The sequence below is a fragment of the Eumetopias jubatus genome, unplaced genomic scaffold (genome assembly GCF_037043125.1).
Source record: "Eumetopias jubatus isolate StellerSeaLion01/CBP00866 unplaced genomic scaffold, mEumJub1_p1.0 scaffold_9, whole genome shotgun sequence".
Taxonomy (NCBI): domain Eukaryota; kingdom Metazoa; phylum Chordata; class Mammalia; order Carnivora; family Otariidae; genus Eumetopias; species Eumetopias jubatus.
Genome location: NW_028274815.1, coordinates 59,239,973 through 59,265,091, shown reverse-complemented (window position 1 = coordinate 59,265,091; position 25,119 = coordinate 59,239,973). Strand labels below are relative to the sequence as shown.

At 35.5% G+C, this 25,119-nt stretch overlaps 1 protein-coding gene across 12 annotated transcripts in view; it reads left to right on the top strand.

Moving 5' to 3' along the window:
* The window catches only part of EHBP1 (EH domain binding protein 1), a 709,442-nt gene that overhangs the window by 417,859 nt on the left and 266,464 nt on the right, over positions 1 to 25,119 (top strand). For all 12 annotated transcript variants that reach the window (XM_088026509.1, XM_088026513.1, XM_088026508.1 and 9 more), the window contains 3 exons: positions 4,959 to 5,016; positions 13,235 to 13,330; positions 17,119 to 17,172. In XM_088026509.1, coding sequence (XP_087882635.1) covers positions 4,959 to 5,016; positions 13,235 to 13,330; positions 17,119 to 17,172 — 208 coding nt within the window. The remainder of the gene's footprint in view (positions 1 to 4,958; positions 5,017 to 13,234; positions 13,331 to 17,118; positions 17,173 to 25,119) is intronic.

Here is a 25,119-nt window from a genome sequence, read left to right as displayed (position 1 = left end):
CATTTTATGTGCATGTATATAAGATGTTTGCATATGTAATGTATGTTTGTGTATTTATACGTCTGTGTATGTATTATGTGTAGGCCTACCTGGTTACTTAACTTAGGGGATGGAGTAGAAATGTTAAATATGTGATTGTTGAGTTCTCTATGAAACCTGAGCTCTATCAAGTTGTCTTTTTTAGTAGAAAGTTGTATAATTACAGGTTCTTTGATAGTTGGATAACACTCTCACAGTTACTCTGTCCCTGGCCTCTTTTGTGCACATATGTAAATATTTAATGGTTCTTTTCTAGTACAGCACAGATGCTTAAAATATTAATTGTGGTCAGCTAATTGTGTGGTTATTGGTACTCTTCTATTGAGAACAATAAGTCACAGCACCTTTCTTTATTTTAGAACACTGCCTCATGTTGCCCATGATAATGCAAAGGTGGACTGATTTCTAGTAAAGGCTTTTTAAAAATGGGACGTGACTGGGGCACCTGGGTGGCCCAGTCGTTAAGCGTCTGCCTTCAGCCCAGGTCATGATCTCGGGGTCCTGGATCGAGCCCCACATCAGGCTCCTTGCTCAGCGGGAAGCCTGCTTCTCCCTCTCCCACTCCCCCTGCTTGTGGTCCTGCTCTCACTGTGTCTCTCTCTGTCAAATAAATAAATAAAATCTTAAAAAAAAAATGGGACATGACTTAGAAGCACAAACAAGTTTAGCTGTCTCGGGGTATTCTCAGATAAGTCATTTATGTTCTATTTACATTCTTGGAACTTCAGGCATTTAGGTTAGGAGACCACCCTTCCTGATTTTTTATGGTAAAAGGTTTTCCTGTTCTGAAGCACTGAGATCAGGATGGTTGAGGGGAGGGAGGTGCCAAGAAGCTGAGTTAGAAGGAGGCAACAATGCAGGTAGCCTGGATGGTGGCTTAGGATGATGTGTGGGGTTGGGGGCCTGGGGGGGGAGATACCCCCACTGCTGGCACAACTTAGGCCTTACTAGTGTTTGAAGTCAGGAGGTACAGGGATTGCTTACCACTCTCCCTGTAAAATAGCGGTTCTCAACTTTGCATATTAGAATCACTTGTAAGAATTAAAAAAAAATTCTGCACATGACACCAGTTAAATCAGATTCTCCAGGAGTGGAACCTAGGCATCAATATTTTTAAAAGCTTCCCAAGAGGTTCACATGTGCAGCCAAGGTGAGAATCCCTGCAAAATTAAACTGCAGAGAGGATTTATTATATAGCTACTGGCTGTAGTTAGACCTCATCAATTATAATTAACCAGTTGGGAATTCCTGCTGGCTTCTTTCGGTAGCAAATGTTCATTGAACCTCAACCTTGTACCAAATTCTTATTAATTGCTAGGAATATAAAGATAAGATATGGTTGATAAAGAATTGCAATCTAGTGGAGGAGATAGGAATAACAAGAATGTAATATAGGGCATATCAGATATTTTGATAGAGGCGTTTTTAAGGTATTACTGGAAATACAGTAGTAGGAGCAGTTAATTCTGCCTGAGCCATGGAATATGGAATGGGGTAGAAATGAAATGAGAAGTGGTCAAGGTTTCACAGAGGAAGTGAAGAATTAAGAGTTTATCAGGTAGAAGAGGGAGGAAAGAGGAAGTTTTTGTAAGAAAGGTATTATCATGCAAAGATGTGAAGAGATTGAAGGAGTATGTGTTCAGATATTTGTAGGTAGAAAGGTAGTTTAGGGTCAGGTGGTGAATTGCCTTATAAACAACATTCAGGAATATGGATGTTATCTTGCATGCCAAGTTGTCACAGGGTCAAATATGTACAGGGTCTAAATAGAAGCTGGTCAGATGTGAAGCAGTGGAGTGATAATGGAGGCCCTAGTAATCAGGACAGCATGGAGCTTGTTTAAAAGCACTTAAGTAAGAACTGTTTTTTAAATTTTAAATTCAAAATAAAATACAATTGGGGCGCCTGGGTGGCTCAGTCATTAAACATTTGCCTTCGGCTCAGGTCATGATCCCAGAGTCCTGGGATTGAGCCCTGAACTGGCTACCTGCTCCGCGGGAGGACTGCTTCTCCCTCTCCCACTCCCCCTGCTTGTGTTCCCTCTCTCACTGTGTCTCTCTCTGTCTAATAAATAAATAAAATCTTTTTAAAAAGTAAAATAAAATGGAATACTATTATGATGGAATGAATCTGTCAAATTCAAACTGCAAGGACCAGTTTGTAGTACCTTCAGTATAAGAGATGACTGTAGGATAAAAAAACAAGGAAAAGCTGTAAGATTTAATAGCATTTCTAAAGAAGTACCATAGCAATATAATTAAGAGTTGGGGTTGCCTGGAGATGTGGAGATGAGAACATGATGAAAAGGTTAGTGTAGTAATCTAGGTAAAATTTCCAGCAAGCCATAAATACTTTCAAATAAGGTAGCTTACATTTGTTGGCTACTCATTTCCTCTACTGTTAAGCTGCCAGCATTGATCATACTTTCTTCCCAGCTCCATCTGTTATATTACTTTACTGCTCCCCATCTTCGTTGTCAAGGTTTTGTTTGTTTCTGCATTGGTTCGGATTTCTTAGGTTAACATTCTGATATTTCATAGAAACTTTCTTCTATTTCACCTGTAATTTAGCACTTCTGCATTTGGCTCTTGCTCCCAGCGTCTCACTGTGGGAAGACTCACCAAAGCAAGCTACTGGTTTTAGTTTACATTTGATGTCTTTAATGCCTGACACTTGGAACTAAGCTGAGTCTTGGATGGAGAACCACCATTTTTCTATTTATACGATGCTGGTCATTATCACCATCAGAAACATTGTGCGTTTGTTTAGATGGCTCCTTAGTCAAACACTTTTATTATTAGAAGCTTCCTCCTGTTTTTGGCCTAGCTTTCCTTTGGGTTCTACCACCTAAAATGAACAAGCATTAACATTTTACAATATTTATGTTGCTTTTTGCATCCTACTGCTTCCCTTATTTAACTGGAATCTATGCATTGTAAACTCGTAGTCTTCATATGTCTAAAATAATTTATTTTTCTTTCTTTTTCCCATTCATTCTGCAAATATTTATTGGCCATCTGCTCTTTGCCAGGAAATGTCTAACACCATTTCTTAAATGATAGTTTAGCCAATATAAAACTCAAGGACGACAGCTATTTTCCCTTAACAACTTGAAGATCATTAGCTTTATTGTCTTTTGTTCTCTGTTGCTGCTAATGAGAAGTTGCTATCAGTCTAGTGATTCCTTTGTTGGTAACCTGTCTTTTCTTTTATGGTTTTTCTCTTTATTCTTGCTGCTTTGTAGTTTGTATGGTATCCAGATATTAAATTTATTTTTAATTATCCTATTCATTATTATATACTTTCTTTTTTATTTTATTTTATGTTAATCACCATACATTACATCATTAGTTTTTGATGTCGTGTTCCATGATTCATTGTTTGCGTATAACACCCAGTGCTCCACGCAGAACGTGCCCTCTTTAATACCCATCACCAGGCTAACCCATCCCCCCACCCCCCTCCCCTCTAGAACCCTCAGTTTGTTTCTCAGAGTCCATCATCTCTCATGGTTTGTCTCCCCCTCTGATTTCTCCCCCTTCATTTCTTTTTTTAATTTAAATTCAATTAGCCAACATATAGTACATCATTAGTTTTTAATATATACTTTCTGTCTAAGGACTCTTCAAGTTGGAGCATTCTTAGCCTTGTCTCTTTAGTATTTCTTTGTCATTCCCATTGTTCTGAACTTCTAGCATTTCTGTTAGGTGTATGTACTTCTCAGTTTGTCTTTTATGTCTCTTCCCTTGTTTTAAAATATTTTTATCAGTTTATTTTTCTGTGCTACGTTCAGGGTCAGTTCTTCAGTACTTTTTCATTGGACAACTCTTTGGACAGGTTAATAGGTGAATCACTGGTAAGGAGTTTATGGCTGGTGGCCTTTTATGTATGTGTATATATACATACACGTGTGTGTGTGTGTGTGTGTGTGTGTGTGTGTGTGGATTTAATTAAATGAAGTAAGAGGACAGGTCATCTGTTGATAGGGATTTTTGGGTAAAATAAGTGAGACATAGAAAGTAGTGAAGGTCACCGAGATGAGTGTATCATTCATTTCTTGGTTAAAAAGCTTTTATCTAAGATTTTTAAAAATAAAAATTTAAGGAAAATAACTACTAATCATAATCTTGATGTTTTACCTCAGCATTAAAGAGAACTTAGTTGTATTAGCTGAAAACAGGTTTTTTTTTTTTTTTTGCTTGTTTTTCTACTTTATATTAGCAGAAGGTAAAGAAGAGAGGTCTGAGAGTTGAGAGACCTGTGTTTCAGACTTGGTTCTGCCAAAGCTTTTGATTAGTTATTTTGCCAGTTTTTTAAATTTATAAAATAGAAATAAGAGTATATACCTTATGTATTTTTTTAGTACTGTATGGTTTTTATGAAGATTGTTGAGATGATTGATTATAAAAATATTTTGAAAACCACAAACATTGTTTATAAGATACGAGATTCAAAAGTAGTGTAACCTATAGATTTAAATTATTTTGGAAGTGCCACTTTTATGCTATTTTTTCCAAATTAAAGTAGATAATGTGTTAGATGTATAGCATTAATTTTTAGAGAAGATGTATATGTGCTTTTCTTTTTAAAATAGTCACCAATTCTAAGCATTTTATTTTACTTGGTTTGTCACAGTGAATTAACTTGCTAAAGGATTTTTAGAAAAACATGTGGATAAAATATTAGTCATTTCAATTAGATCATATTTGTATCATACAAATATCTAATTTAGTAATAGTAAATAGTAATATAAAAAATTTCTATATTTGAATAATTTATAGAGATTTATTGTAAGAATAACTGCTCTTTGTAATCTAAAGTAGATGACATTTTTGTCCTTTTAAAGGCACTAGAACTAAACTTTATTAATTTGATACAAGATTACTTAAATTATGCTTTATCTTTTTCTTGCTTGACAGGCAACCAGATAAACTGGTGGTAGTTTGGACAAGAAGAAGCCGAAGGAAGTCTTCTAAGGTTTGTCTCTTTTCTCAATTTCTTTTTTTTTTTTAAAGATTTTATTTATTTATTAGAGAGTGAGTAAGAGAGAAACAGCATGAGAGGGGAGAAGGTCAGGGGAGAAGGTCAGAGGGGAAGCAGGCTCCCCGCTGAGCCGGGAGCCCGATGCGGGACTCGATCCCAGGACCCTGGGATCATGACCTGAGCTGAAGGCAGTCGCTTAACCAACTGAGCCACCCAGGCACCCTCTTTTCTCAATTTCTTACCCAAATGTTGCATTTAACTTTTAATCAAATTATGAAGCTTCTCTGGTCCTAGTGTAGAATATTTTAATATATTACTTGATATTTTGGGTTATTTCTAATTATCTAATCTACTAAAATGATTGATCAGGCATTGTGATCATGTAACTACAGTTCTGAAAATGGGAGTCAGATACCTGAGTTTTGATCTTGAATGTGGTAGCCTTGAGTAACATCATTGTAATTTAACTTCTGTACACAATGGTAATCATGAATTAATGATTAAATAGGTAACACTTACAAAATTGTTCCTGGGATTGTTTATTCAGATTCCAAGAGGACGAAATTAAGGCAAACTTAAATGATGAGTGGGGCTCCTGGGTGGCTAATTCGGTTAAGCGCCTGCCTTCGGCTCAGGTCATGATCCCAAGGTCCTGGGATCAAGCCCTGCGTTGGGCTCCCTGCTCAGCTGGGAGCCTGCTTCTCCCTCTGCCTCTGTCTGCTGCTCTGCCTATCTGTGCTCTCTATGTCTCTGTCAAATAAATAAATAAAATCTTAAAAAAAAAAAATGATGAGTTATCTGAGTCCATTGCTGGGTCGCAGGAGGAAAGGAGTTGGATTTTTCAAAGGTTTTAATTTTTTGCACTTAAAGCTTTGTGGGAGTATAGAACAGAATTTTTAAATGTTCAATAACAATTCTGCAGATATCTTAAAAATTTATTCTTTAGATAAATATGAATATATTTTTATAAGCAACAATAACTATAAGCATGTTTAAGTGGATATTGCTTTTTCCATAAGTAGTCCTGTGTGAGGAAAAAAATTATTCTTTTTAATTTAAGTTTAATTTAATTAAATTTCGGAATTTTTAATATTTCAGGGACATCTTGTCAAATTTTTTTATTCAGCTAAAATTATATATAGATCTTAATTATACAATGTAATGAGTTTTGATTAATACATACTTGTGTAATTAGTACTCCTATTAGGATGTAGAATATTTTCATCACTTTTTCCTTTGTGTCTTCTTCTAGTTAATTGCCAACTCTCAGGGGCAACCACTATTCTGATTTTTCTATCACCATAGAGTAGTTTTGCCTGTTTTTGAATTTCATATAAATGGAATCATACAGTAGTCCTGTGTTATGCGTGATTTCTTTTGCTCAACATAATGTTTTTGAGTTTTATTCATGCTGTTGTGAATATTGGTAATTTTTTTTATTAGTGAGTAGTATTCCATCGAGTGAATACACTGCAGTTTGATTATTTATGCCCCTGTTGATAATTTGATTCATTTCTAGTGAATATCCTGAATATTCACTACTGTGAATTCTGGTATAAATACTACTGAAACAGTATTTTAGGGGATAAATATTTTAATTTCTCTTGGGCAAATACATAGGAATGGAATTCACTGGGTAATAGTGTCGGTACATTTTTAACTTTTAAAATGTATTTCCAGCAGCCACATAGGAAAGGTACAGGGCATCATATCATGAATGACATCATCTTCAAAGCATACATTTATAGTTTTGGGGCATTGTATTTTAGACCTGTAATATTTTCTTATTCATTTACACTGATATGAGAAAGGTTCTGAAAATAGACTTAGGGTTTTCTCTGTTTTGCTGGATATTTGTCACTTTTTGCCTATGGGTCTTAGGCTTTTGTGGAAAGGAACAATAAAAGGTCATCCACTAAGTATGATAGATGAATATGACTATAACTGTGGATGTTAGACCCTATGTGCTTTTAGCTATCAAATGAAAAGTGATTACCTCCTTTTAATAATCAGATACTAATTATTTTCTAAAAAAATATGAAACAGTGAAATAGATTATAGGTCAATTCAGAATACATAGCCCTATTTGAAGTTAAATACACATTTATTTAATTGCATTTTTGAAAGTCAATCAGATAACTTTTAGGCCCAGATTATTTTTCATATTATATCAAATATTGATTGAATCTAGACGGTGAAGTCCAAATGTTTGAGGCTGCAGGTTGATTTTTCTCAGAATGCAATATTTTCTAGAAGGAATTATTTCTTGGACTACTGTCCAGTTATGATACTCTTAATATTTCAAATCCCTTCTGTGTATTTCAGAATCATTGTGTCTTCTCTTAAAACATGATAGATGTATTTCTTTTGAAAAATTAGTGAGAACCCACCATGTGTTAAGCTCTTTACAGCAAGTGCATGGCATGTTCATGCATATGTGAAATGCTGTTTTATAAATTGTACAGAACACCCAAAAGAGGACTTAAAAATCCAGTTCCAGAAATTATGAAAGAAATGATTATGACATTATTCTAAAAGTTAAGCAAATAAATGGTTCTTTTAATCTTAGGAAATGTGAAATCCATGACATTTTGGAATTCTTTAATAAAAAACTTGTGTCCCCAGCTATTATTTTTTTTTTAATTAGCTATCAGTTATACTAAATCCAAAGACTAGAACCACTTTTTTCTTCTGAAAGTCAGTTCTATTTTCTGATGGTTTTTTCTTTAAAATATACATTATATGCTGCTGAGTCCCATTGAAGTCACTGAGGGGGGATAAAAGAGCTCTGCAACCATTGGCCATTTACTTTTAACTGTGTTTTTGGAAAGAGTTTGAGTTGTACAGTGATCAGTTTTGGTTTTTGTCATCCGTATAGCTTATTATTTCTCTTTCCTGATTCTTTTTTTATATTGATAGATTGAAACTTATAACTGAGACACAGATAAATGTCAGATTAGAGAATAAATAAGGCATACTATCTTATTTAAAGTTTAGTTCTCAGTGCTCACTTCCTATGGGCACATGTCTATCTTTATAGCTAAATATATAATCAGAATTCATTGCCGACTCATTTTTTATTGAGAAAATAATTACCATGGATAATTAACACAATATGCAGCTTCCCTGCCTCTTCTCTTCAAGTCATGGCATTTATAATAAAGATTTTGTCCGGCTGCAGTTGATTTATATATGCTTAAATAAATTGTTTTTCAATAAAACATAGGACAGTAGGAAGCAGGGCAATTATGATAGTCCCCCCAAATTATGGCAGAGTAGTATGTTGCCTTAAATATGGTTTTCCAAGTAGAAATTTAAGCTCACGGAGAGATGGGAGAATTTCAAAGGGAAACCAGAGCTTTAAAGTCCTTACAAGTGGGGTGCCTGGGTGGCTCAGTCGTTAAGCGTCTGCCTTCTGCTCTGGTCATGATCCCAGGGTCCTGGGATGGAGCCCTGCATCGGGCTCCCTGCTCAGCAGGAAGCCAGCTTCTCCCTCTCCCACTCCCCCTGCTTGTGTTCCCTCTCTCACTATCTCTCTCTCTGTCAAATAAATAAATACAATCTTTAAAAAATAAAAAAATAAAGTCCTCACAAGCCTTTTGATGGTATTACCACCTTTACTGCCTTGCTCTCTGGTTGTGCCTCCAGCGTTTTACAATGTGCTGTGATATCAGGAGGGGAAGGTACAGTTGCAGAGCTTTGCCTTAATGGCAACAAGTCTAAGGTAACTTTATATGTGACATCTTAAATATACGGGTATATGCGGTTGTATAAGTTGAAAATTATTTAACAACTGACAACTATAAATTTTTAGTGGAATATTTTATTTTGTAAGAATCAGAAATAATAAGGGAATATTTACTCTGTGTTTAGTACCGTATTAGGTACAAGTCTTTTAGGGAAGATATGACATGAAATAATTAGAAAATAAGGCATTTTATAGGTTTAGGACCCTAAATTGAGAAATGTTACCTTTTTCCTAGGTCTGCTTTGGCATGTCAAATGATCTGTCATATGATTAAAAAGTGAGAAAAATTGTATAAGGGGAACTGGATAATGTGGCCTACTCCTTTGTACCATTATCTGCACTAGGATAGCTGGCAAATAAAGAAATAACCTGCCTCTCCTAACTATACAAAAAGCTGAATAGCTGTACTTGTGTTTCTGTGCCTAATTATTTTCTAAAGAATCCTTTCTGTTACTCTCAGTGAAAGCTGATCACGGTTCTTGTAGTGCTAATGTTTGCCAATGTGATGTGCTTTTTCTAATCAAGTTCTTAAGAACCTAAATTAACATCCCCATGGATTTGTACAATTAGATGTTTATTACCCATATTGGGTATTTTTACCCAATTTAGTGTTCACTATTTATACCCGCTGGGCCTTTCATTCTTTTTCTAGCTTCAGAGTCTTGAATTCTGTTTGAGGTGAAAGTTGTAGTAAGCTCTTTGAAAATAGGAATACTTGCTTTTTTCATGTTTGCTACTGTGTACGTTCCTGGTTTCCTCTCCAGTAGAATTTACTTGGTTCTTTTTTTTTTTTTTTAAGATTTTATTTATTTATTTGACAGAGAGAGACACAGCAAGGGAGGGAACACAAGCAGGGGGAGTGGGAGAGGGAGAAGCAGGCTTCCAGTGGAGCAGGGAGCCCAGTGCGGTGCTCAATCCCAGGACTCTGGGATCATGATCAGAGCCGAAGGCAGACGCTTAACGACTGAGCCACCCAGGTGCCCCTTACTTGGTCCTTTTTTCTGCCTACTATATAATAATTAGCTAACATTACACAACTGGTAGTGCCAACTACTCAGCTGGACTAATTGATTTTGTTACAGTGTCCTAACTTAGCCAGGTTGTACAGTCTCTAAAAGGAATAACAGAAAGCCAGAGCTCTAACTTGGTTGGATGTTTTTTGCTGGGGAGAGAGGAGCTGGGTAGAATGGTAAGAAAATGACAGCATGCTAGCAACTTGGGAACTTGCACCCTTACATCTTTTTTTAATTTAAAAAAAAAAGATTTTAGTTTGTTAAGCAGATTGTATTTTTGTTTGTTGAACAATCTTATTTCTGAGATCCATGACTAAGGACTGAAAGGTCATTTAGAAGACCAGCATTAGGGTACCTGAGGAAATTATCTGATATTACCATCTACTAACGCTGCCCAGTTGTTAGTCTCTGCATTCCTTGCTTTTCATCTCTGTATCATCCAATAAATGTCAAGACCTTAGGGATAGAAAACTATATTCTTGACTACTGTGTGAATCAGAGAATAAAGCTGCGTATGATGTTGGTTAGGTAAAGAAATCTGAACTTGGAAATCGTGGAGGTGGTTCTATTACTGATTACTAGTATGGGTTCAGGAAAGTGGTTTACTCTTTAATTGCTTTAGTGTCATTATCTGGATTAGATCTCCTAAGGATATCTTGAAGTCTAAAGTTCTTTGATGGTCATTTTTTCATTAAGAATTTTACAAAGAGGGGGTGCCTGGGTGGCTGAGTCGGTTGGCTCAGCCATGGGTCATGGGTCATGAGATCGAGCCCCAAGATGGGTTCTGGGCTCAGTGGAGAGTTTGAAGATTCTCTCCCTCTGCACCCTTCCCCCACTTGCTCACACTCTTTCTTTCTCAAGTAAATAAATATTTTTTAATTTTATTTTTTTAAAGATGAGGGCTTTTTTTTTTTTTAAAGATTTCATTCATTTATTTGACAGAGAGAGAGCACACGTAGGCAGAGAGGCAGGCAGAGGGAGAGGGAGAAGCAGGTTCCCCACTGAGCAGGGAGCTGGATGCAGAGCTCGATCCCAGGACCCTAGGATCATGACCCGAGCTGAAGGCAGAGGCTTAACTGACTGAGCCACCCAGGCACCCCAAATAAATCTTTTTTTAAAAAAAGAATTTTACAAATACTTTATCTTTTCTGCTGTGGCTAATAAGGAAAATCCAGCTATTACACTCTTCTTATGTTTTTATTCTATGGGGAGGCTATGAAAATATAATGATGGTGAGTTTGAAGAGACCAGAGTAATAGCCTGATCTACCATGACAGTACATGAGGTGACACAGAATTGTCATAAATCTTCAATATTAAGTATGTAGAATATGTAGAGAGGGGTTTTGATTAAGGATTATCTAAAGTAAGCAGAAATTTACTTTTCAAAATGGAGATTGTTTACTATGTGGAGTTTTTGTTCTAGGATTGTCAGTAGGCATATTTCCATAAATAGAAGAATAGAGGAATCTCTGGAGATACTTTTTAATCAACAGCACTCAGCTCTTTACCTTTGGGTATGGTGTGCTCAGTCTGTTGTGGTGATTCTCTATTGCCCTTTCCTTACCTGAAGTTTTGTGATTGGAGGGCAATGGAGAGAGAATAGAGGGAGAATTATTGACAATTTACAGGTTGGAGTCAGGGGAATGCTGCTAAACCTATATCTTATGCTGGTATTTTAAGTAACAAGATACGATATGATTTGAATGGACATAAATTTCCATGATCTTGATCCTTTCTCAGTTCCATTTCGTGGGTTCAAATCCAGCTTCTGCAACTTGCTTGCTGTGAGATCTTGGGCCAGTCTGTGCCTTAGTTTTCTCATGTTAAATTTGTTCCATGGCACACATCTTGCACTCGTATAACTTCTTTCCTGTTATCGTGGAAGAATTGTCTGTGCTTCTGGCAAAGGCCAGTCTGTCTCCTTTTCTATCATTAAGGACATCACTCTAGTAATTCTTTCTCTTTTGTATCATTAAATTTTCCATCTTAACTGGATATTTCCCATCAGCATTAAACTTTTTTCTCTTACTAAAAAATTCTCTCTGCCACTATTTACCACTAGCGCCAGACTATTTTTCTCTTTCTCTTTCAGCAAAACACCTCAATATCTAAGAAATACAATATCTTTAATTTCTTTTTTCCTATTCTTTCTTGAACCCATTCCAATCCAGGTATTTGCTCCTATTATTTCACTGAAACAGCCTTTGTGAAATCAGTAATGGCTTCTGCTTTGTTAAATCCAATGGTCATTTGTCCTATCTAACCTGCCATCAGGATTTGGCACAGGTGATTGTTCCCTTCTCCATGAAACATTTTCTTCCCTAGACTTTCAGGATACCACATGCCTTTGGTTTTCCTTCTGCTGTACAGACCTTTTGCTGCGTCCACCTCATTTCTTGGACCCGTTGTTGTGCCCCAAGGTTCATTTCTTGAACGTTTATATTCTCTAGCTGTACTCCTTCCCTTGGGATCACATCCATTCTTAAGCTTTAAGTATCACCTGTGTGCTAATGATTCCCAGATTTATTACTCTAGGCACATACATCCAACCGCCTTTTTGAACATCTACACCTGAATATGTAATAAGCATCTATTCTCTTTTAGTTTTGATTTTTTAAAAATTTCTTCAATTAACTTTCTTATCCAGCTTTGGCTAGAAATGCCACCACAAAGAAAGAACTATAGTGGTGACCCCCAAATTTGGGGGGTCCTTAGGGAACCATGATAAACAAGATTTACAAGAAAAAAGAATCTTGAAAATTACATGTGTTAGAAATACTAAGTCTATAAAAACTGCCTTCAGGCGCCTGGGTGGCTCAGTCGTTAAGCGTCTGCCTTCAGCTCAGGTCATGATCCCAGGGTCCTGGGATCAAGTCCCACATCGGGCTCCCTGCTCAGCGGGGGACCTGCTTCTCCCTCTGCCTCTCTCTCTCTCTGTCTCTTATGAATAAATAAATAAAATCTTTAAAAACAAAAACAAAAACAAAACTACCTTCTTCTTTACTTGTCCCAGATAAACATTACAATTTAATAGAAAATGAACTTAAATGCAAAATATACACTTTGGATTTCCTTTTAAAGAATGAATTTGCCTTTAAGTTCCTAGATCACAAAATAATTTTTAAAAATATTTCTCCTAATAAAATTTTTATCCAGTCACAAATAGTAGCTTTAAAAATATGAGACCCTTCATCTTTGCATACTCTTTTATGTGGTGGTGGGGAGGGAGAGGGTAAAGTTTTGGTTACGGATAGTAATCTATAGCTGTCATGTGATAGAATTGTCACGGCCCAAGTTTAATGCTTGAAAAGTCTTATTTGACTAATCATTTTTGTTTCAAGGAGACTACAGATCTGATGGATAGTTTAATAGGGTCGATAAATTTTTGTAAATTATTAACATTGCATTTCCTGTACTTCATATTGAAGCCATTATTTCTATTCTGGTAGGCTCATAGCTGGCAACCTGGAATAAAAAATCCATACCGTGGTGTTGTAGTGTGGCCTGTTCCTGAAAACATTGAAATCACTGTGACACTTTTTAAGGTAAGTTCCATTTTTATAAGTCATAGAACTTATTATATAGTCATGCTTCTAATGACAGAATATTTCAGTATTCATTGTTCTGTATATTTGAGTCCAGCCTGGTTCCTTTATATGCATTATTTTATTTTATGGATATAACAATTTATAACAATGCAAGGGCATCAGGGTATTTCATGGTCTATGAAGTCAGAATAATTTGGGAGCCCTTTTGAACTTGTTACAATTGAAATCAGTTAGAATACTTCTTTCATTACTTCCTACATTCTACCCCCAGGAAATCTTAAAGTGCTTCTTTGTGGAAAGCTGAGGTTTGTGGAGTTCTTAGTCCTGAGCCTCATTTTGTTAGCCCTGTTTGACTAATTGCAACATATATTCTAAAATTAGTATTTGAGGGGTGCCTGAGTAGCTCATTTGGTTAAGTGGCCGGCTCTTGATTTTGGCTCAGGTCATGATCTCATGGTCGTGGGATCAAGTCCTGCATCAGGCTCTGTGCTCAGCAGGGAGTCTACTTGCGATTCTCTCCCTCTCCCTTTGCCCCTCCCCCCACTCTCTCTCAAATAAATGAATAAATCTTTAAGATTAGAATTTGAGGAATATTTAACTGATGTTAATGTAAAGTTCTAAATTGATATTTGATAAGTATCTTAATTGATATTCATATCTTATAAATACTGCGGCTTAAAAGCAAAATTCTGGTTGTAAATTCAAAGGGCAGATCCAAAAACATAGCTGTGTGTATACCTACCTGCCTGTTATACATACATGCTTTTTTCTTGAAAGTCTTCCATATTTCCTGAAACATCATAAAGTAGTCCCCATCAAGTCCTCATTAAGCACTAGAATCTTTACTTTCCTAACTAACCCCCTACCTAGTCCAAAAGAATGGTGGGGAAAAGTCTCATTTTTAGCCTTTTGGAAAGTGGTGCAATTAGAAAACAAATGCTTATTTCTTCTTTGCTTAACACTTCCTTGAAGTGTTCCAGTTGTACTGAAGTTACTTTTGCAGGACAGAAGGGATGAGACAGTAGCTGCTCTTCCTTTTTTTTCCAGAAGGTTCAGGGCCACCCTGTAGTCCTTCAGTCAGCTATCCTGAAAGCCTGTTATTAAACCCCCCTTATCCATATTATCTCTTACTGGAATGATACAGTAAGTGTGGTAGAGAACAGCAAGACCTTTAATTCTCACAGCAACCCATAAGGAAACTGAGACTAAGGAAGAAGGTCTCTTGCTAAGTCACAGTGATTTAGCCCTCTTCTTTCTTCCACATTGTACAACCTATTCTGTAATAAAAACTATGAATATAGATTACAACAGCAGGATCTCTGATATGCTTAAGGAAGACTTTTAAGCAGTCTCTTGAGTATTTTGATTTGGTTTACTGTTTACATTGGGAAAGATGAAATGAACGGACATAGTTTTACAAATGAAAAAAATGATGACAAGAGAGTGAGGGGCTAGATAGAGCTGATAAATAGTTGACAGCCATGTGTTTGGGAAAAGGATATGCACTGAGTGATTCTTAGTTGAAAGTAGCTGTTGAAATGTAGTACTTGGAGGATTAAGAGATAAGTGTTGTTTTCAAGTACTGATGGGAATGTTGAGCATATCCTTATCATGGAACTTTTGTGACTTCGAGTGTTAGTCTGTAGAAAAAAACCCAAATACCCCTTTTCCCCCAGTTTGTTGTAGTAAACATTTCTGTTCGGTTGTGCTATTGAGGCAAACTTGTGATCATTTTAAATATTTAAAAAAATATTTTCAGTGGCCGCTTTTATCTTCCCAACTCACCCACTCCCCAGAATTCTAATAGAAAGGCAGAAAGGTAAAACAACTTTTCATTCTTACAGCATAATTTTCGGATCTTGTTTTTGACAGCACTTAAAATATTCAAGTGGAAAACTTTTTCATGTTTTCCTTTTTCTTTTACTTATATTAAAGTCTCTACAATTCATTTAATCTTGAAATTTGCAAGTAGAAAGGATTGCTCTAAACCCTTTTGTCCTAAGTGTAGTATTCACAGAGGTGTGCTCAAAGACAAAATGCTTTTATGGAAAGTTAGTAGTATGTTTCATTTTCCTATGACTTAGCCAGAAATTAATTTTTCTAGCCTGCATGCTTGTTTTTGAAATTTGAATTAGATTGAAAATAGCTATTTCTAGTAAATAAATTTTTAAAAAGCCTGTTAGGGTTTTGAAAAGAAAAATGGTTCTTTAAGCCATTTTCAATTTTTCTCTTTACTGCAGCAGTGAGAAAGGAGACTACAGGGTAGAAAGTAGGATACAGAGAAGACTTAATTGATTCAAGCTAGAAGCAATTTTCATTACAAATGTTTTTGTCTGGCCAATAATATAAATAGTTAATTGTGTAGCTATGCCATTTAAAAATGGCCTGAAATGAACATTACTATTGCTCTTTTACATCTTTTGACTGACTTTGCCCTATCAGGTGTGGTCCCTTGGTCCCACTCAGATTATTCTTGTAAGAGTAAAGAAATCTGAGTTGGTGCTACCATGGTCAGAATTGTGGTTTGGGAGAATAAGATGTGTATAAAATTGATTGGAGGGCAGAGGGACTGAGAGAATGTTATAGTCACTTTTATCTTGAAATAGCTTAGGCACAGAATGATAAGGACCAAAACTCAGCTGTGGCAGTAGAAGCAGAAGATTATTAATATACTAAAGTAGAATCAATCATGAATAAGATGCTTCCCTATGAGAAGCATGTGGGACCTGAGTTCCACTAGAGGAAAAGCACAGCCTATTTTCCATCTATGTGCACTTGCTCATTCTTAGAGTGAAATGTTGAGCCCAAAGCCTACTTTATTTAAATATTATTTTTACTGCCTCCATCCTTCTGCCTTCTCTACTACGTGGAGTTGAATTTGAACAAGTAAATGCACATGTGATGCGACTTTTCTTTTTATGTCTTATACTGTGTTGCCTTTTGCCTTTACTTATTCAAATATCTGTGGAAATCCTATATAATTCCATCTAGTCCAGATGCTTTCTTTCTCATAAAGCTTTTCTATTCATTCCTGTAAGTGATGTGTTGTTTTCTAACCTGTGGTGAAACCATGTATTTCTTTCATCATATTTATTTAGATTAGTTGTTTGTCTTCAAAGGCAAGGACAGCTATGTTTGAGTCCACATAGCACATCTCCAGTTTCTTATATAATAGGTACCAAATACGTATTTGTAAAATAAATACTTGCAAAAGTGTGCCTTTTTTTTAATTTGCATTTGGTTGAAGGATCCATTACCTTATCTCAGGTTTCTGAGGCATCTTCAGGGTTAATGGGAGGGGAGGGGGGATGAAACAGCCATGCCAGTTGGCCATTTTGTGTAGATTATGGAGTCCCTTGTGGTGCTTTGAAATTCCAGATGTTTATATAACCTCTGCAGAAGAAAACGTTTTCTCAAGTGGTACTGCTAGTTTAAAAGTATAAAACATGAGGGCTTTATATGAGCATTTTATATCTTAATAAAGTGCTTCTTACGTTAACTCACTAAATTATCTGTCTCTCCGATCAGGTTTCTTTTTGTCTTGTCATTGGTGCAATGATGGAAGATAATTACATGCATCAACCTAAGTAAAATAGAGAATTTCTTCAATATAAAATAAGGATTTAGATGTAGGGAAATTGTGGAAGTTTCATAAGAGTAGGCTCTTCTCCTTCTCCCTTTTAAAAAGTTGGTAAAAGCTAAAAGCAAGGCTGTTTATATGTTCTTGATTGGATTAATTGGTTTAAAGAAATTATTTCAGCTTTATATTTTGCTTTTTTTTACAGGATCCTCATGCAGAGGAATTTGAAGATAAAGAGTGGACATTTGTCATAGAAAATGTAAGCTAATGGCAAATTTCATCACCTTTTTTTCACATTGTTGGCTATATACACTGTTAAAGTACACTAGCATTTTGGTGGTAGGAGAAATGTTACCTTATGAAAGTTAAATAGTGATTTGTAGCTTTTAGAATTTTTTAAATGAAATGATAGCTAATAGAATTATTTTTAAGAAGTACTTTTGTTACAACTATATAAGTAAAAATACTCTTCTAAACTATGTGTATACTTTGTGCTTGGTTTAGGGCTCAAGGGAAAGACTATGTCTTATCTGTTTAGCATCTAGCATGGTAACCTTTGACATCTTTAAAAATAAAGTACATGCTTTAACTCTTTGCGTTGAGGGATTCTAGACTGATGCTTTAATAATCATCTTCAATTTGGTCACCTGGTTGGTTTAGACGGTTAAGCGTCTGCCTTCGGCTCAGGTCATGATCCCAGGGTGCTGGGATCGAGTCCTGCATCAGGCTCTCTGTTCAGCGGGGAGCTTGCTTCCCGCCCCCCCCCCCCCCGCTTCCCCAGCTTGTGCTTGCTCTTTCTTGCTCTATCTCAAATAAATAAAAGCTTAAATAATCATCTTCAAATAATTTAAATATTGTGTAATCCCAAATGATTAACAGGCATATAATAGGTGTTCAGTAGATATTTTCAAATGGGGGTTAGGGAAGATAGGCAATGAATATATAGTGAATTAAGAATATGGGTTCTAGAGTCAGATAGACCTGATTTCAAGCCCTAGCTCTGCTCTTATAAACTGTGTGATTGTGGTAAGTTTCTTAACTTCTTAGCCACAAATTTATGGGGTTGTTTTGTGGATTAAATAGGTTCAGTGAATATTAGCTTTTACCGTTGTCATCATCATGATCACCATTATAAAGTTCTAAAATATATTTATAACAGATTTATAACGTGCTTTGCTTGTAACATATTCTTCCTTCCAGAGTCAGTATATCGCTTGACTTTGTTGTATATCTCAGTGACTTTGTTGTATATCTCAGTGATGGAAGGAATACTATACTTTTTCCAGCAGTAGCTGGGCCATTTTTAGTCCGTGGGAGCTGGGAAACTTGGGAAGACCAGGTCCAAACATGGTAGGGGGTGTTCTGATGGCTGGATAGCAAGCCAGTGTAACTATTAAATGTTCACACATGTTATTATGCTTGGAGTAGTCATCGAAGTTTTAAAAATGAACAAACTTAGACTTCTTAAAACTGATGACGGCTTAAAAAGCTAGCTTTCATTCTCATGTAAGAGCTTCTCCCCAGTGGATGGTCTTTCAGTTTTTAATACTCATGACTCAATGATACGTCTGAATTCTCTTTGTTAACTGATGTGTTAAAGAGTTAGCCAGTTGGGGCGCCTGGGTGGCTCACTTGGTTAAGCGACTGCCTTCGGCTCATGTCGTGATCTTGGAGTCCCTGGATCAAGTCCCGCATCGGGCTCCCTGCTTGGCAGGGAGTCTGCTTCTCCCTCTGACCCTCCCCCTTCTCATGTGCTCTCTCTCTCTCATTCTCTCTCTCTCTCTCAAATAAATAAATAAAATCTTTAAAAAAAAAAAAAGAGTTAGCCAGTTGAATTTGGGTTGTAGTTGATGGTAAAAACTATATATTTTTTAGAAAGTTGTTCTTATTCCACAATGAAGAGAGACATACCAGTTTCAAGTTTCTGAAAATGGTATTATAAACTAACTAGCCCACTGAAAGTGCATATAAGCCTCTTTTTATAGCAGGCGTAAACAATGTATTAAATGAATACTGTGAGGTGTGAGAAAGTTTAAAAATAACCTTGGGATTCTATATAAACCTTTTCCTAGGTTACAGCACCCCTCAGTGGTAAATGATGAAATTGACTCTTGTCTGGAGAAACAGTTCTTTTCCTGTAGCAGTAACATGTTACAATGTTATATTCTGCCCTACATTTTAAAAGTGTAATAGGCTTCCCCATTACAATTTCAAAGGACTAAAATCTGGGCTTTGTTTGAGTCTGTTGGTAAATTGCTCTGACATTGAAAAGGCCTGTTCTCTGAATACAATATTAATGGACCTTTCTTTTCCTTGCACTTCGTGTTATAACCCCACAGCCAATAAGAAAAGTTTAGTTTTTGTTTAATATATAAATAATATAATAAAATGATAAAAATGACATGATATCAATAAAACAGATAATTCTCCAAAATAGATTACCATAACAGATTTATTGGGCACTTACTGTATGCTGGATACTGTGTAGACTGCTTTATACACATTATCTCATTTACTCATTACAATAACACTGTCAGATATTAATAACCTTATTCTTATGAATAAAGAAAGCGGGATTTAGAGAGGCTAAGTAACTTGCTCAAGTTATATTGCTACGAAATTAGGATTTTATCTAGTCTTGTCATTTTCCATGGCCTGTGCCCTTAACTCCTATGCAATAACCACCTTCCTTAGTGATAAAGGTGGAAAGAAATAATTTTGAAATTGTAGAGTCGTACAGAAGTTTTAATCAGGCTTCCCTAGTGATAGACCTATGAGGTACATATGTATTATATTAGTAGTAAAGGTCTTTATTTATTTTATAGTCTTTAATTATTGTATGTATTCAGTCTAAAAGTTATTGACTGCCTTTAGACATTACAAAATGGAATTCCTGAATTTATCAGTCCTCAGAATTCTGAATATCTTTTCTCAAAACAACTCTCTTGCTACTGTGTATAAAATGAGGTAATACTGTCTTCATTTTACTGGTTCTTTTGTTTCTGGTCACAGAAAAGATTTCCCGGTTGTTTCTGAGTTTTCTTCTTTGGATCAGAACGCTACTTTATAACATAGGTTGAAACTTTAGAGGTGACTTTACTACTGCTAGCTTTGTGACCTTGGACAAGTTATTTCATCTTTTATAGCCTCCGTATACTTAGGTATAAAATGATGGCATTAATGTCTACTCTGTAGGTTATTGAAAATTAGAAATAATGTATAGAAAGCATCTAGTTCAGTAAGGGGTAGCTATTTTTATAATGTTCTTTCTAGAGGACATGGAAAATGTAAAGGAAGCTAGATTTCTAAATTTACTGTTGTAGGATTTTAGTTTTTTTACTCATTTACACCACTTATGCCTCTCAGCAGTTCTAGACTTTATTATTATCTCAAGATATGACAAAGCAACTTATAAATATCTCATTTGTGTTAAACTTAAACATATTTTTATCTTTTGAAAGTTTTCAGCTTTTGATTTAGGACATCTTCCCCTTATAAATTTAATCCAAGATTAAGGAACAGTTTGTGTTCTGAAATTAAACAAGTGCTGGTAATTTATTAATATCTGCCCCTGGGACCAGACAGTTTATGTTTGTGTTTATCTTTCCACAATACGAATATATGAATATACTTCAAATATAAATGAATTTTAAATTATCCTTTATTTTGGATTATTTAGAATCCATTTCCATATTATTAGTGCAGATCATGAAGGACAGATATCACAAAGCAACATGTTTCTTTTTTTATCTACCATAATGTAATAATGTTTGTTCACCCAGGCAATTGACATTGTGGGTTTTATTTTATTTTATTTATTTATTTAAAAATTATTTATTTATTTACTAGACAGAGAGAGAGAGAGAGAGACAGCGAAAGAAGGAACACAAGCAGGGGGAGCGGGAGACGGAGAAGCAGGCTTCCTGCCGAGCAGGGAGCCCAATGTGGGACTCCATCCCAGGACCCTGGGGTCATGACCTGAGCCGAAGGCAGACACTTAATGACTGAGCCACCCAGGAACCCCTTGTGGGTTTTATTTTAATGTGAAGCCATAATAGTTATACTTAGAAAACAATTTTCTTTTCTTTTCTGGTGCTTTGTTATCCAATGAAAATCAGAACCAGTATGTTTGTAAATTATACCCATAAGTCTTAGTTTTGAAAATTAAAAATTTTTATTCTTTAGATTCTTTTGGTTTTTGAATGAGTCCAAAAATATGTATTGATGAAAAGCACCAATCCAGGTTGAATTCATTCATTCATTCAATCATTTTGCAAACATTTAATGTGAATTTTCTATATGCCCAGAGTTTTGTTAATATTGGAGCTACAGAGTCAATTAAGACATGCAGAATTTCATTGATTCTGAGATGCATATTTTCACCCCACATTTGAAATTACCTGAAATTTAAGATGGTGCCTGAAAATTGTGTCCCACAATTATAATTGGTATAATTGGTAGTGTTCTTTTCTTTCCTAGTGCGATATAAAATGATAGTGCCTCATTGAAAAACCAGTGGAGACTTATATTTGATGGTGTGAAGTATTCTGTCCTCCTGAAATTTATAAACTATTAAGGGTGTTGTATAATTAAAGAAATGCAAGAAAAAAGATACCTTTAGGAGATTATAAAGGAGGGCAGCATCAGGGAAGAGTTCCTGGAAGAAGTGGCTACAGTGCTTAGTTTTAAAAAAAAAAAAAATGGAGGGGTGCCTGGGTGGCTCAGTTGGTTGGGTATCCGACTCTTGATTTTGACTCAAGTTGTGATCTCAGGGTTGTGGAATTGTGCCCCGTGTCAGGCTCCACAGTGGGCATGGAGCCTGCTTAAGATTCTCTCTGTCCCTTTCCCTCTGCCCCTCCCCCCCAAAAAGATTTATGTAAAAAGGCACTCCAAGCAGAGAAAAGAGGGATCAGGTTAGGACAAGAGAGACAATGGTGAATTTAGAGTAGTATCTGTTCTTGATCAGATAATGGAGAGGAAGAGCAAACTACCCCCCAAAACCAAACCAACCGAAACAAAACATGAACTACCCACCAAAGATCAATAGACCTCTATTTTTTTAAACTACTAACCCAGTAAATTTAATATTAGACATGTGGTTTACTTGAGGTGCTGTGTCCTCCTTAGAGGAAATGAAGAGGGTATCTTAATGTGTTTTCTTGGGGCCACCTATCCAGTCTTTCCCACTATTTCTACCAGTGACCAATGAGATGGGCAGTTTGGCCATCACAGTGCCTTTTTTATTGCTATTTATTTGATATTACCTCCAGAAGCCATTTAAATGGATTGGGATATTATGTTAATTCCAAGGCAGTACTATAAATCCTCTTCTGTTTTGTTTCTTTTATTGGATTATATTGAACAAGATTGGTTGTGCAACCAAACTCACCTGACAAGAATACCATTATACCAAGAATAGATATGATATAATAGCTCAAACAGTACAAGGTAAACAGTATAAAATCACAAAGTTTCTGACCTTATTAAATTTAAGTTTGAATCCTCTTCCGAAATCAAGTCAGTCTGTTGATCTCACAAAGTTGTAGTCTGATAAATTACCTCTGCTTTTTATTTCAGAGGAAAAAATACATATACGTGCTTCTTCTTTCCTCTAAATATTTTTTTCTGTATCATCTCAGCCAAGGGATCTCACTCCAATGGCTGGGTAATGATTGGCTATTTTTATAGGAACTGTAGCTTGCAGTTTCTTCCATTTAAACTGGTATAGCTTCTTCAGTAACTAAACTGGGATTATCTTTTCAGCTCCAAGGAACTCATGAATACTAAAGTTCCAAAGGGGGAATAGTACATAGAAGAATACTACAACCCACATACCACAAAAATAAAAATCTTCTCCTCTCCCATGTAACCTGTAATACAACAATTTATAATTTAAGTATCAATCAGAGATGGCCTAGCTTTTTTAGAGGACATTTGCCATAGTATAGTCTTACTTATAGCCTACCTATTAATATTCCACCCCACAGAAATGTGACCCAGTTAACTTTCTTGAACCTGATTAGTCCCTGTTGACCGTCCTTCTATGTGGAAGTGACACTGAGTGGGTGGGGAGGAGATTCAGACTTCCACTAGGAACAGTTCCACGTTTTGTTTTTCTGTTAAACCCAGTAAATAGAGAATGGTTTAGTCAGTAATGCCTATATTACTATATTTGTTAGTATTGTATACTGTATTATATACTATATATACCTAACTTTTAAAAATCTCAATTTTAATTTTTAAAATTATTTCAAATGTACACAAAAGTAGCAGGAATGAGATCTCTATGTACCTGCCTCTCAGCCTCAGGAATCATATTTTGCCAAACTCACTTCATCAGTCCTTCCACTTTTCTTTACCAGATAATTTAAAGAAAATCTCAGATATTGTATCATTTCTGATATAAATAACGAAGGCCACTTTTGAATACCTTTGGTTTAGAAACTTGCTAAAACATACTGGCGTGTCAGAAAAGGTGATCTACCTACAAATGAAAAAAAAATTTTTTTTTTGTAAACTTCCTTTTAGATGATTTTTCTTGTCTGGTAAGCCCATGGTTCAAAATTATTTTATCCTTGAAAAGTGATATTATTTGTACTTATTTCCACATAGAAAATATTTAACTTAGTATTAGAAGCAACAGAGCTTCCCCTCCAAACTCCTCAGAATTGAACTCTTGCATTTGGAATGGGAAACTCATAGTTCAGACAGGCTTTACCTGGTCTTCTAATTATCCTGTCAACTTGCTGTTGAATATGATTATGTGAATAGTGCCTGGCTGGCTGTGTAAATTAGATAGGGTATTATAGATACAGCTAGTCGTTAAATGAAGCTTTGTCAGCTAGCTCACTCTCATTTTGGTCAGATTTCAGAGAAAGTCATATACATATATATATATATTATATATATATATATATATACACACACACATTTTTTTCCTGCTTAGTTTTTTCTTTTAATGTTAAATATTTAATATGTTGTTCTAGTTCAGAAATCTTTCAGATTGTGCTTTTGGAGGAAAATTCCATATCCTTTATTCTCAAGTGACCCTTTGGTTTTAGAGAAAATAGTGGAGAAATGTTTGTTTCACTTAAAAGAGAAGTATGCCCAAGAATGATTACGTGTTCCTAGAGCCTGTCAAAATCCTCAAAATCATAAGATTCTTGTATAAGTCTGTTGGCTTAAATACTTACTTAGTTTTCCATTTTCATCTTGCTTAATGTCTATAATTTTTTGTCAATTATCTGTCAGTTTTATTAGAGCATATTAATTAGAAGAAAGCAAATTTTTCATCTTCAGATTCTACATCCTAAAATTCTTGACACAGGAAGGGACTACAGATGGATTAAAAGCTAAAGTCAACTGTACCTTATTTATCTATGTGTAATGCAAGAAGCCCTAAAATTGTAAATAAACTACTGCATGTTAAATAATTTATTTCTTATTGCAGTTTACTTTGTGAAATGTCTTAGCTAATAAACTTAAGGAAGAGTTTTATTTTATAGCAACAAAGTACTGTTTTTATACTATTACAAGGTATATGCTATTGGGTAGTCTTTTTGGTTGGATTTTCTGATTTTTATTTATTATGTGGAGATTCATCTTTACTGATTTTAATCATACCTTACAGATCAAGCAAGTAGAGCAATAAAATAAAATTTTATTAAACTCTTCATACTTAGAGTTGCTTATTTATTTGCCAACTTGATTAAGTGGATACTGTGTGGCAGATATTTGCTAGTTATTGAGAGTATAATAGTGAAAAAGATACGGCCCCTGACTCTAGGTATCCTACAGTCTAGGCAGAAATGAACAGGCAACCACCAAGATAGGAGTAAGTGTAGGGCATTACATGTGTATATATAGGGTGTACCTAACCCCAGTCTTGGTGGGTTAGAGGAAGCTTTCTAATGAAAGTGATTTGTAAGTTGAAACCTAAAAGATAAAGTTTTTACAATTCTTTATCTGTAACTTCAAAATCCAAAATCTCTACTATCTAAAGACATTAAAAAATGGGTATTTTTAAAAAATTTGGTTCAAATTCATTTGGTGACAAAATCTGTCCTGACCTGAAGTGAAGCTATTTGTAGTATTTATTCCACTTACTGTGATTGGTTATTCATTTTGCTGCAGAAATATATATTTGACTGCGAGTTCTGCCTCAGACCTCCTTGGGAGTGTTGCTGTAATTTAGCACTGTAATACA